Source organism: Abramis brama, assembly GCF_963993115.1.
Source record: "Abramis brama genome assembly, chromosome: 3".
NCBI lineage: Eukaryota > Metazoa > Chordata > Actinopteri > Cypriniformes > Leuciscidae > Abramis > Abramis brama.
The window spans coordinates 9,515,591-9,529,341 of record NC_139965.1 but is presented as its reverse complement, the minus strand read 5'-3'; the positions used below and the strand labels follow the sequence as shown (position 1 = coordinate 9,529,341).

At 37.9% G+C, this 13,751-nt stretch overlaps 1 protein-coding gene across 3 annotated transcripts; it reads right to left on the bottom strand.

Annotated features, from left to right (window-relative positions):
* Positions 1-5,690: 5,690 nt before the first annotated feature.
* On the bottom strand, positions 5,691-11,946 carry LOC311079002 (uncharacterized protein). Of its 3 annotated transcripts, XM_084108111.1 has the most exons (7): positions 11,929-11,946; positions 11,341-11,474; positions 10,769-11,083; positions 9,208-9,480; positions 6,812-6,937; positions 6,668-6,718; positions 5,691-6,587 (listed from the first exon to the last, which is right to left on the bottom strand). In XM_084108111.1, exons 2-7 carry the CDS (start codon positions 11,387-11,389, stop codon positions 6,460-6,462), a joined length of 942 nt encoding a protein of 313 aa, XP_083964237.1. In that variant the 5' UTR covers positions 11,390-11,474; positions 11,929-11,946; the 3' UTR covers positions 5,691-6,459. The 3 variants fall into 3 exon arrangements, with proteins under 3 accessions (XP_083964237.1, XP_083964236.1, XP_083964238.1); XM_084108110.1 differs by lacking the exon at positions 11,929-11,946 and having other exon boundaries at positions 11,341-11,531; XM_084108112.1 differs by lacking the exon at positions 11,929-11,946 and having other exon boundaries at positions 6,668-6,722; positions 11,341-11,529.
* Between the last annotated feature and the right edge of the window lie 1,805 nt (positions 11,947-13,751).

The following is a 13,751-nucleotide window of genomic DNA, read 5'->3' as shown; positions in this document are numbered from 1 at the left end:
ACGCCGCTGAAAAAGTGGACGGGCGCTAATGCACTATAGAGAACCTTTAGGTTTAAATGTAGGAGTATCTAGCCTTTGCTATCGGTCAGCACTCACTTCCCCTTCTTATGTTAACAGACATTTACAGACATAATGGGTCCCTTAATTTCTCTTTCCATCAGCACCTTTACTTCTCTTTCACAGCTCGTCTCCTGTCTCTTACTTCCTCAGCCAGAAGCGATCTCACCTTTGACACATCACTCCAATGCTCAACTTCAATAGAGCCATATCTTGTTTCTGAGACTCGCCAGTAACGCCCACGAGAGCAAGGTCTCGATTATAAGCCAGGGATGGGTCACACTTTAGTTTAGGGTCCAATTCTCACTATTAACTACCACTTTTGCCTCAATAAACTCATCATAACGGCTTATTACTGTTTAGTAAGATAGTTGTTAAGTTTAGGTATGGATTAAGGGATTTAGAATATGGTCATGCAGAATAAGACATTAATATGTGCTTTATAAGTACTAAAAAACAGCCAATATCCTAATAAACTAGTTAATTGTGAGAACTGGAGCCTAAACTAAAGTGTTACCCAGATCAGCAGCTTGAAAGTTAATAGTCTTCCATTGTCTGACAACAGAAATGTATGTTCACTAGTCGTGTCTTCTGCTCTAACTCGTGTTTTACTATAGCCAGCTCTTACGTAGGCTATAAGTTGTGCATTTATTTCGCTCTTTCCGTAAAGCGACCATGAGCCTAAGAGAAGAACGATGTAAATTAAGCATTGAAATACTTCTGAAATGATGTCACTGGGAAGTTTGATCGAGTGTGCAAATGTTTCAGTGGAATGTCATTTTTAGGAGGCTTATTTCTGAAGTACTGACTCATCTGCAGATCTGCTGAGATAAAGGTAGTGTGTCCATTTCTGGTTACACTTGACCACTTCCCATTGTCACAATGCCCTAAAACTGACGTGTCAGTTCTGAGAATACTGTGACACTGACACGTAGCCTATACACTGTGACACGCACAAACTCGCGCTTACGGTCCTAAGGTTCAGTGGGGTAGAGTGCATTACTTACTTTTTCAGCGGCGTTGGTTCCGGAAGTCTTTCAAAAAAGTCTTTGTTCAAGCGTTATAAGCCATGATCATATCATTAAAAAACATATTTCAAGCAAAAAATACAACGACTGTGTACTTAACGGCTTTAGTGAAGGAAAGATCCTGTTGGGGAATTTAGTTAGAGACCCAGAACCAGATATGATGAATGAAGACCCGGAGTCAGAAGTGCAGTCAATTGAAGAACATTTTTACTGAAGATAGTTTGTGGTTTCATCAGGCAGAAGTCGGCTTCAAGACGCACAAGGAGTTCATAGGCCGCTCTGTTTTTCATTTACAAAGATCACAGCAGTTATACCCTCCACTGAGGTCTAAGTTGCGTCATTACTTCAGGTTGAATGATTCTGATTGGCTAAGAACTAGATAAACATAGTATATTTCCACACATGGGCTGATTGGCAGTAGCTCATCTCCATAGTGTGTGTACGGCTGCCGCCAGGACCCTGACTAAACAGTGATCCTCCGAGGTCACAAGACTGTGTGTGTAGGCGCCAACATGTCGAAGAAAACAAGTCAGTCAATCTCCAATAATGCCACTTGTTCCTTAACCTGTTACCAAGAAAACTAACACACACACACAGAGCCCGACCAAATCCAACCTTGAAGAAACTATCAACAGGAGACTCTTCCCAAAACATTAAGATAACATGTTATTTCTCTCAGTGAGATGACACTTTAATATATAACAGTAAAGTAAATGCTTTAAAGGTCCCGTTATATGCCCCTTTTCACAAGATGTAAAATAAGTCTCTGATGTCCCCAGAGTGTGTATGTGAAGTTTGAGCTCAAAATACCCAACAGATCATTTTTTACAGCATGTTTAAATTGACATTTTTTGGGGCTCAGAAAAACGAGCTGTTTCAGTGTGTGCCCTTTAAATGCAAATGAGCTGCTGCTGGACGACCCAGGGGGCGGAGCTTCATGAGCTCGCGCTCAGTCTGTCAGGACAAATTCATCTCACGGAATGATGATAATATCAGAAACTCTCAGTAACGGCGTTCATTTCGAGTCAGACAATAATGCTTACAGAGTCAGAGTGCTGTATAGAGATGAAACAGGTATGGTTTAGTAGTTTAATTACGGTTATTATAATGTATTTGTCATCTGCTTGTATGTATCCATTATTTATTAACAGCCTACAAGTCTGCTGTTTCGGACCAGGTCCGAATGATGATCAAACATGTACTGATGAGTTTAATAAAGTTTATTGTACATCACACAAAAGATGAAGCGTCAGTTTTACTTCAGAAAATCACTGTAAGAGCTGAGTAAACACAGTAGCCTAAGTTATAAGAAGTGCGCAAGTAGCCAGTAGAGTTGAGGGAGCATTCCTGTGGGCGGAGGTTAGTCTAAACACGGTTCTGGTGATGTCACTAATGCAGGTAGTAGAGGGGTGTAGTCCAATCGAGCCGTTTTATGTAGTCAACTTCTGTTAAATAAAATATCTCGCTTAGCATTGAACTTTGAGCTTTATAATTTTACAGATATTATTTATACTCTAACAACAACATTACACACTAACTAAAGTTTGAAACATGGGATCACGTAGAACGGGACCTTTAACTAAGAAATGGTCACTTAAAGGGATAGTTCACCCAAAAATGAAAAATCTATCATCGTTTACTCACCCTCAAGTTTTTCCAAACCTGTATGAGTTTCTTTGTTCTGCTGAACACAAAGGAAGATATTTGGAAGAATGTTTGTAATCAAACAGATCTCGGTCCCCATTGACTTCCATAGTAGGAAAAAATATATATACTATGGTAGTCAATGGGGACCGAGATCTGTTTGGTCATACAGGTTTGGAAAAACTTGAGGGTGAGTAAATGATGACAGAATTTTCATTTTTGGGTGAACTATCCCTTTAAACTGTTGGTTCCAGTGACTCTTGTGACATATAGCTGTGTGACATATTTGCAGTTTCATCAGCAGAAGTCAGCTTCAAGACTCACATAGGAGTTTGTAGGCCGTCTCGCTTACAGTTACAATGAACACACACACCCACAAACACACCCACACACCAGTTATACCCTTCACCAAGGTCTGGACTACATCCTTGGTTCAGGCTGCAGTTTCTGATTGGCTAAGAAATAGATAAACATAGCAATTTTCCACACATATACAGATAGACTGAAGCATATCTCCATCGATTATGCAGCTGACACTCGGACCCTGAAGTTAGTTATCGACACACAGCTTTCCAAGTTTGGATTTGGCCAGGCTCTAACTACCCATACACAAAAGAAATATATGTAAACATATTTTATAGTGTCAAAAATATATGTGGCATATATTCCAAATACATTGACGTTGTCCACTTATATTTATCATTTTTAAATATATTCTGAAATATAACCAAAATATATGATGTTAAGTGTGAAATATATTTACATTTATAACATGTAATGTAAAATATATGACAAAATATATGGTCATAAAATGTTTAGCTTGCTAAAGAAGGGTCGAAAATGTATTTTGATCATAGTAATTCCTCTACCTTTTCCCCTATACACAACAGTAGGCTACCATATTTCACTACTGTATTATGACACACAGCTATAATAAATACTGTACTTACATTTAAATGACTGCAATGTAAAATGACAGATAGTTGCTTTCCTAGGACTATTAGGCCATATTAGGTGGCATGTACCTAACACTAAGTGCAATTATTAGATTCATTGTTGTTTTATTGACATCTTTGCTGAAGTCATTTAAATATTGAAAATATGCACAATATTTATGATGCAAGTATAACAGTGACACTCCAACAGTGAAGTGCACTTAAACAATAGATAGAACTCAGTGTCTAACACTGCATACACGCACTATTAAATAACTGTATTCAATTCTGTAAAAATAGGGGAAAAAAACTCTGCATTTTGTGTGTTGTTTTCTACATAAAAAATTAATTTTAGGCCAATAAAGTCAGTAAAGGGGCAGCCGTGGCCTACTGGTTAGGGCTTTGGCTTGTAAACGAAGGGTTGCCGGTTTGATCCCCGACCAGTAGGAAAAAAGTGGGTGGGTGAAGTAGAGCACTGCTCTCCCACATCCACGGCTGAAGTGGTCTATCTAAAAAATAAATTGAAAATGTGCTGTTTGTTTGTGAAAATGTTGACTGTTTAAATTACAATATTAACATATATTTAACTAAAATATATTTATTGGGCCAATTTCAAATATTTGCATATATTCCAAAAATATATTCTGAAAATATATTTCAAATACATTTCTTTTGTGTATGGGTATAAACAGGAGAGTATTCTCAAAACATCAAGATAACGCGTTCTTTCTCTAAAGGAGAGCTACACTTTAGTCTAACTGGAAAGTAAGGCTTTAACAAAGAAATAGTCCCTTAAACTATTGGCTTCAATGACCCCTATATGTTTTAACACGTTGAAGAACTTTCTCAAACACAAACCAATCCCATACACAAAACAAATATATTTGAAATATATTTTCAGGATATATTTTGAAATATATGCAAATATTTGAAATTGGCCCAATAAATATATTTCATACTTATATTTCATATATTTTTGTTATATTTCAGAATATATTGCAATGTATTTGGAATGTATGCCATATATATTTTTTACACTTTTGGGGACCCATACAGAAAAAAATACATTGCAATATATTCTGAAATATAACAAAAATATATGAAATATAAGTATGAAATATATTTATTGGGCCAATTTCAAATATTTGCATATATTTCAAAATATATCCTGAAAATATATTTCAAATATATTTGTTTTGTGTATGGGGTCCACATTTCATTTCTGGAAGCCGGAATAAAATAAGCGAGCTACTGCATTCAGATATCAAATACAGACATTCAAGAATACATGAAAATAACATGTCAGTAATCACACTGGTAACTTCTATAACAAAGTAAAATCTCCAGAGAAGTCATTCAACTCATTTGATATTTAGAAGGAAAAAGATTAATACCTTGATTATAATCACTCATTACATATACATTGGAGCAGCAGTTTATTCCGATCTAAATTTTATCCCAAAATTGAGTTTTTACTTTCGGAACTTGTCTGTTGCACTCTATATAGAACCCTAGCATCCTTCACAGAATTTTACTGAACACTTTATGCCAAAAGAATTCTATATAATGATACATCTCAAATTATTGCATAATATGTTCATGTTTAATGGACTATTTCAGTTGTTTCTAGTGATGTTTAATTCATACAATTTCAAAATAAAAATTATTAAAACTCAATTAATTCAAACTACACTGTAAAAAAATATTTTCATGATTTGTTATCACAACTTTTTATATTTTGTCAAATCAACTTAGATAATTAATGTGGTTCAGATAACATAATATTTTGAGTGTATGTTAATTAATACAATGAAGGAGATTGGTTTAACTCAAATTTTTAATTTCAACTAACTCAAAGTTTTAAGGCAACCAGGTAACTTACTTTTTTATGTTAAACCAACAATAACCTTTTACAGTGTAAGGGGCTGTTCATTTAGACGACAATAGTGTGGGAACCGCTAAAACATTATACATATGAAACACTTATGTAATGCGGGTGTTTCAGAAAGACAGAGTAGCATCCAACTATATCAAAAGCTTTTATTAGCAAACAAAACCCAGGCTAAGGGAGACGTAGGCAAAAAACAGAATAAATCCAGACACCGGGCAAAGCAGAACTGAAAACTACACACTCATAACATCCAGGAAAACACCAGACACTGAACAAGGGAAACACTGGCATTAATACAGAGGATAACAGGCTAACAAAGAACAGGTGTGGGTAATGATCTTACTAAGGAAACTATGGAAACAAAGTAAAACAGGAACTAAACACAGGCAGTGAACACTGGGGAAAACAGAAACAGAAAATATACTTCAAAATAAAGGTCCCTGTACACAAAACAGGACAGTAACTTTGGCTTACATTCACTGCTACAATTCATTATTACAGTCCTGGTTACCAATTTACATATAATTTTTTGTTTTGTTTCCTCGTGAAATGTTTCTGTTTATTATATAAAAAAGCTGCCATGGTTGTAGTCAAGTAAAGTTTGATAGGAAATTAGTACCAGAAGAGTTACATCCATTTTAACTGAACTTGCAGAAACCTTCAGATATTTGAGCTAAATGGATTTTGAAGACATCCATTTTTTAATAGTTTCATCATAATTGTTGGTAAAAAGGTTGTGTGTTAGTCATGAATCATCATTCACACAAGTGCATTTCACGCACAGAATCCAGAGATCAAACCCACAGTCACAACTTTACAGTTCATCATTTGCTTTAAACCGAAGCTTCTGCCTCATGATGCTCCCAACATGTGAAACTATTTTCTTGTGGAACTCATTGTCAAATCAGCTCCTTTCCTCGAATAAGCATGCATGCTGGTCACTGTTCAGCTGAATCTTATGGCAAATAAGTGTTTTTGTCCTTCGTGTCCCGTTTTTTTTCTTCACCTCCATTGGAGTCAGGACTGGAACCACTTCAAAAAATAAACACCTAGGATAAGTACTGCTGTAAACCGCTGAGTCCTTTACATCTATGATCTCTGTGGTATATTACCGTATATTCTGGAAGAAATCCTGGAGGGTTTTAGGCAAGGCATCTTTAATTCTTTCTAGGAAAGACAAATTATAGTTAAAATACGACAATATCAGTCATGCAACTGTTGTATTGTAAAGTTTGATTATAAGATATGTTTGTTACCTCTGTGTGTAAATGCACATGAAACAGCCAAAGTAAACATGAATGTAAGCACAATAGCCCAAAACACAGACAGGCCACATGAACCGCACAGACTGCAAGTGATGCAGACTTCACACCTCTTCTCCTCTAGAAAGAAAAGAACAAAATAACTCTTCATTTGCATCTATGTAGACTTCCTATTCACTGGCTCTGCCCTGTTGAAGCATCAGTGCTGTGAAGTTACAGGCAGTTAAACTGCTTCTGTCAGGAACAATGTCTTCTGAGCCCCTTTCTTATGATTCTTCAGTGCATTGAAGTGTATTTACTCCCTCACTGCATGTGTGTTAAAGTCAGCATGAAATCAATATTGACTATTCTTTTTTTTTTACATTTTTTTTATGTAATACTGCAATACTAATACTTTTATGTAATTTTTTATGTAATCATTTATTCTAAATGATTCGTGCACATCATTTTAATTATTTGTGTGCCTCGTAATGTTGAAGCAAAATAAGTTCCCCTTCCTTCCCATTTGTCGCTTCACTCGGATATATTGGAGCCTTCACGTGCTATGGTAATTATGGTAAATACCAAAAGCCGACGTGGAAAATGCACATGAACACCCCCTCATGTGGTATTTTCCACTGGGCAGGAGTTGCCGAGATGAGATAACCTTTGACCTTTTCAAAATGGCGGAGCGCAACGCAAGAGTCGTGAATGGCAAGTCTTTAGAAAACAAAAACCCGGGGTTCAGTTATTCACTTTTTGTATGCGTGTATGTATGGTAGGCCTTATTACAACACTGTTTTTGAGCTGGTAGGAAAGATTAGGCTAGTAGCTATGCTTCACATAAGGGTAGACCCAATGGCTCTGGGTAGACCTAGCGTTTGCTGCTAAAACAGAAATATTAGCTCTGTTAACTTGGACTCCCTTGTCCTTAAAAAAAAACCTCTACTATTCATGATCTAGAAAATATACAGCATATTATTTACCGTTTGAGTTTTGATAAATCATCTTCTTGCTGTAGCAGATGACTTAAGCAATCTAAAATTGTTTTAGCCAAATAACAGGTCTGGATCTGTGAGATAAATCATTAATAACAATATTCCATAAAAAAAAAACAATTGACATTTTCCTTTCATGGAGACATTAGCCCTCTCACACAAGTGCTTGACAACATGGCGGCTGTTTTTCAGTCTTCTGTCTCTTCCTGTTTCTTTTGTTGACTGTAAAATAATGGCCCGGGCCAGTGTTGCCACGTTGCTATCAAAGCTTTATTAGAGTTGTCAAAAAATACAGATTTCGGTACCAAGTCGGTACTGAAATTTTAGAAAATGTGACGATACCACCATTTCCCTTTAGCATTTTGAGCTTTTGAACGGATTCTTAAACACCTCTGATTGGCCATTGTGTTCACACGCTCAACATGTATGTCTCTGATTGGCCATTGTGTTGACATGCTCAACATATACGTCTCTGATTGGCCATTGTGTTGACACGCTCAACATGTATGTCTCTGATTGGCCATTGTGTTGACACGCTCAACATGTATGTCTCTGATTGGCCATTGTGTTCACACGCACAACATGTATATCTCTGATTGGCCATTGTGTTGACATCCTCAACATGAATATCTCTGATTGGCCATTGTGTTGACACACACAACATATATGTCTCTAATTGGCCATTGTGTTGACACGCACAACATATATGTATCTCATTGGCCCTTGTGTTGATGCGCTCAACATGTATGTCACTGATTGGCCATTGTGTTCACAAGCTCAACATATGTCTCTGATTGGCCCTTGTTTTCACAAGGTCAACATTTATGTCTCTGATTGGCCGTTGTGTTGACACACTCAACATATATGCTTGTGAATGTCTACAATGTTCAACAATGGCATCTATCAGCATCTATCAGCGGATCCCTCCAGTATGTATCAATGTAAGTGCTCGATAAAGAGCGGCAAAGACCTCGTGTTTTTGAAACGTTGATCATTGTAGCCAACCATTGTAGTCATTTACGCTGAGCGCGTCAACACAATGGCCAATCAGAGGGGTTTAAGAATCTGTACAACAGCGATCAAAATGGCATGATAACAAAATGGTCACATTTTTTAAATTTCAGTACCAAATTGGTACCGAAGTTGGTACTTTTGGCAAATCTAAATGACATTTACCTCAAGCACACTGTACGCATACCCTTGCCTGCATGTAAAAACCAAAGTATACTTCGGTTAATATACTTTTTCACTCTGCAGCACCCCTTCTGTGATATCATCTATAAATCAATGTGGGGGTCAAATTGGCGTATGTGCTCGCGTTTTGAAGCCCTGATACTAAACATACGCAGTATGCAGCTTCTTAAATAAATGTAAAAAAACCCTCACAGTGTTTCCTCTGTTAAAGAGACCCACCTGAACATCCCACTGTGATTTGTTTGGTCTCTGTCTGTTGACCATTGGATGCGGTGCAGTTGAACGTCACGTTTCTGGTGCCACTGAATGACGTGAAAAGAACCAACGAAGAGTTGACGGCGTCTCCAGAAATATACGATCCGCTGAACTCGCCGTCAGGAGTCCAGGACAGATTCACATTTGGGTGAGGCACATTGCAATTAAGGGCCAAGTGGCATTGGCCGTCTTTGAGGGAGTCAAACATTTTCTGGATTGTTGGTTCCTTGAGTGGATCTGCAGTCGGGGTCAAACATCATATCAATTATTCAATCTGGCTGAAAGTCATTATCACTCTTAAAAATAAAGGTTCTTCATTGGTATCTATGGTTCCATGACGAACGTTTACCATCCTTTACTTTCCAATGCCAAAAAGGTTCTTTATAGTGGAAAAAGACTCTTTAGATTGTTAAAATGTGCTACGAATAAATAGTTATTTGAACCCTTGTATCTTGTATGGTGTTCGGGCCTGTAGGACCCGTTTTAATTTTTTATCAAAAGAAAAATTATACGATTAATTATTTTTTAAACTCAGACTCATTGGCCTTGGCTCATTTTCTGTGAAGAATATATATCAGAACACATTTTCAATGACCACACACTGTACACCCCCCTACGCATTTATATTACACACAGGATGTTTTTTAGGTCTTGTGTACCTTTACTCTGTACTCCTCCTGTCAGGGCTTGCTGTTATTGTGTGTGTGTGTGTGTGTGTGTGTGTGTGTGTTCTTTTATATGGTTTATGAGGACACAAATGTGTATAATGACATAAGTATTACAACGTAAACATGGTTTATGACGACATCTGTGTCCTCATAAACCAAACGGCTTAAAAAAAAAACATGCTAATGGTGTTTTTTGAAATTCAAAAAATGCCAAAAGTTGTCTGTAATTGGTAGGTTTAGGGGTAGGGTTAGTGTAGGGGGATAGATTATACAGTTTGTACATTAGAAAAACCATTACGCCTATAGAGAGTCCATGTAAACCACATATCCGTGTGTGTGTGTGTGTGTGTGTGTGTGTGTGTGTGTGTGTGTGTGTGTGTGTGTGTGTGTGTGTGTGTGTGTGTGTGTGTGTGTGCATGCGTGAGTGTGTGCATGCATGTGTGAGAGAGATTGTGTGTAAGTGTGAGAGAGTGTGAGTGCAAAAGTGAGTTTTGTTTCTACCCCTGCCGTTCCCACACAAGTTTGCAATTCTTAAATGTGATCTAACAAAGGTAAAGGGAAACTATTAACCATATATGCTGTTTATATTGCTTGTAATTGGGATGAAGTAAACATCTGTTGAGTATTTTAACATAAATTGTTTAATTATGTTGAATTAAAAAACCAAAAATGCAGCAGGTCCACCAGACCCACGAACACTGACTGAGTAACAAAAATATGAACACCACACAAGGGATATGAACTGAAAGATTCTTTGCGGAATCAATTCTTGTCTTGTGCTTCTATGGCATCACTTTTTGGAACCCATTATTTGTAAGAGTGTTAGTAGATTGTTAGATATAAAACATCTCTCTTACCTCGGACTGAGAGATGAACTTGATTTTTTTCCCGGACATCACTGGAGGTGACCAGGGACACAGTGTATATCATGCTGTCCTTCATAGTCAGATTTTGTATTGTTAAATCTCCAGTTCTGTTGTCGAGCTGAACTCGACCCTGATGTGTCCAAAAGCTGTATAAAGTCACCTCGCCATCCTTTAGACCCGCAATGTATGTTGTGTTCTTATAAATGGACCACTGAACTTTGGTGAGGTTCCATGATGTGTCTGCACCAGATTTCAAGACGACTGATTGGTCGCAGTAACCAGTAATGGATTCCTCTCTACCGCACACTGCAGAAACGAACACAGATAAGTCCATCAATGTGAACACACGATGTGAGAAGAACATTTTTTTGTTGCTTCACGGAAAAGGGAAACACCCTGTTTCCAATGAAGCAGAATTCAGACTGACTTTATTTCTCACTGAAAGAACAATTTCTAAACAAAAAAATCTTCAACAATCTTGCCCAAAGGACCAAACTATGTAACATCAACTCAACAAACTCTACACAATACAACAATATGAAAGTGAAATCCAGTGAACACACCTTGATGAATACACATGACACAGATTAGCAGGATTCTCCATGGACTCATTGCTCGTTGGCTTGCCGATGTCAAACCTGTTGATTTACATTGACGCTGTTGGCCTTCCTTCCCACCGGCCCTGAGAGAGCGAGTCCTAATCCAGAGCACAGTCGACTGAGACCTTCAGAGTCATTCGACAATACAACACAGAGGAAATGCGGAAGTGTGCAACGCAACACGTGTTTCCTCCCACTTAATAACTTGTGATAACGACACATAACAAGGAGCGTTAAGATAAAGCCATGGGAGTTTTGGTGGACTTTTTTAGTGAAGAAAACCGAGATCATCCCTTCATGCGTAATGGCAGCGTTTTGAAATCAGCCATGACACTAACATGTGCGTTTGTCTTGCATAAAAAACAGGCCTAAAAAAAAAAACCCAGTTGAGACACTTCCTCTTCATCACCCACGTTATTCACAACTTAAATGTTACTGACACCCAACGCCTACTGACTCTTTGATCTTGACCTTTATACATCGCATCAGTCTTCAAACAACATGCTAATTTTTTTTTACAACAATTTAAAACAATTGGCACGATTTACTCACCCTCATGTCGGTCCAAACCTGTGGAACACAAAAGATGTTTTGGAGAACGTGTTTGCAATACAATAACTGTAAATGATATCTGTTGTGCTCATAAAAAAAACACAGTACAAACCAGAACTATATGAGGAACCACATCTGAATGTGTGCAAACAAGAGCCGTGGCAAAGAGGAAGATTTTCTGTGAATAATGGCTGGTCGAACATGGATGTTTAAAAAAAACTCAGACATTATCATATGACCAGACTTGGAAGAGCACGAGTCAGATGATGACTCAACACACATTTCGATCAACATGAGGGTGAGTAAATAGTATTTTTTTAAATCCCATTTATTTTTGGCTGAAAACAGACTGCTTTCAGTCATTTTAAGACAAGGGCACTCAAAAATGATTTTAAAAAAAATAGCTTTAAAATATTGTTAAAGTGGTCATGCACTTTTACAAGTTGATTGTACTGAAATGTGTGTTGGCAGTGCCTGTACACAACCATCATAAAATGATAAAAATCCATCCAGTGTTTTTTTTTTTTTTTTTTTTAAATCTCCTTATATGTTTTCCCCTGTCTCAAATCAAGCCGTTCGACCATGTGATGTCACACGGTCGGACAACCCTCCCACGATTGTTGATTGACAGCAGCGTTTCAACACAGTCCCGCCCTCGCTCGTGAGCGAGCTGTCAATCATAGTCCGCAATGTTGATACTGGAGCACTGTCTGATGGCGTCTAAGCGATTGTGGTGTTCTGTTCTTGGGTGCAATAACGAACACAGAATCATTTTGATATTCCTAAATCCGAAACTGCTGAAGACGCAGTGGCTGAGTTTTGTTTTCGAAGGGAATATTCCCCACGATCAACGTCAATGCTTTCATGTTTGCGTGAATCATTTCACACCCCAGACTGCTTTACAAACGAGGGTCAGTATAAAGCTGGTTTTGCCAAGAAGCTGCTCCAGAAAAAAGGATCTGTACCAACTATTCGTGTTCCTGCTGCACCTCTAGAAGAAGAAGTGAGAGTAACGTTTTATTAAGCTTTATATTAATCTTTATATTAATCTTTGCAAATCGCTTGCAGCACGCTTCACGATGAATGCGGCTAAGGTTTACACTACGACATGTTTTCTATGTACGACATTCTCAATATAATTCATAATCCCACGTTTATAATGAACAACGCGTTATGGTTATTGTGTCATTTCAAACGGTGTCCGCACAGAACAGAGGGGCGGGGTGAGCAAGGTTCATTATCATTTAAAGACACATGCACTTAAAGGTGAACTAAGTAACTTTTTTATCTTAAAGGGGGGGTGAAACACTCATTTTCAGTCAATCTCATGTTAATCTTGAGTACCTATAGAGTAGGTACATCCTTCAAATCTCCAAAAAGTCTTTAGTTTTATTATATTTATAAAAGAAAGATAGGCTGTACCGAGTCTTTCCGGAAAAAAACGAGCGGCTGGAGGCGGGCCGTGTGAGCGAAGCTAAAGCTGTGCTGACGCGCCAATAGCTAAGAACACTCAGACATTTGAAGCAGTTTTACTCACCGCCAGCATTTCCAACGCACGACCGACCGTGAACCTTTTTCGGCACTGCTCCATCCTTAAGCATAGACGATCTGCAAATCCGGCGTCAAACTGGGCTTTGTTTATAAAACAATCATCGTCGAAATGCAGGGAACAAACAATCTTGCACAACTGTGCAATCTGTGCAGGGTTGTCTTGCCCTGGCAACCAAAAACCCACTTCTTTGGTGACATTGACTTCCCTAAAGCCGAGCAGAGCGGTTTGATGAGGTACTGCTTTCGCTTTCTTCTCTCTCTGGTCCACGAGT

Coding starts and splice junctions, on each gene's coding strand:
- LOC311079002 (XM_084108111.1), bottom strand. CDS start 11,389: ATGAGTCCATGGAGAATCCTGCTAATCTGTGTCATGTGTATTCATCAA. Junction 11,084..11,340: donor TGTCATGTGTATTCATCAAG/GTGTGTTCACTG, acceptor TCGTTTCTGCAG/TGTGCGGTAGAGAGGAATCC. Junction 9,481..10,768: donor AGTTCATCTCTCAGTCCGAG/GTAAGAGAGATG, acceptor CCCCGACTGCAG/ATCCACTCAAGGAACCAACA.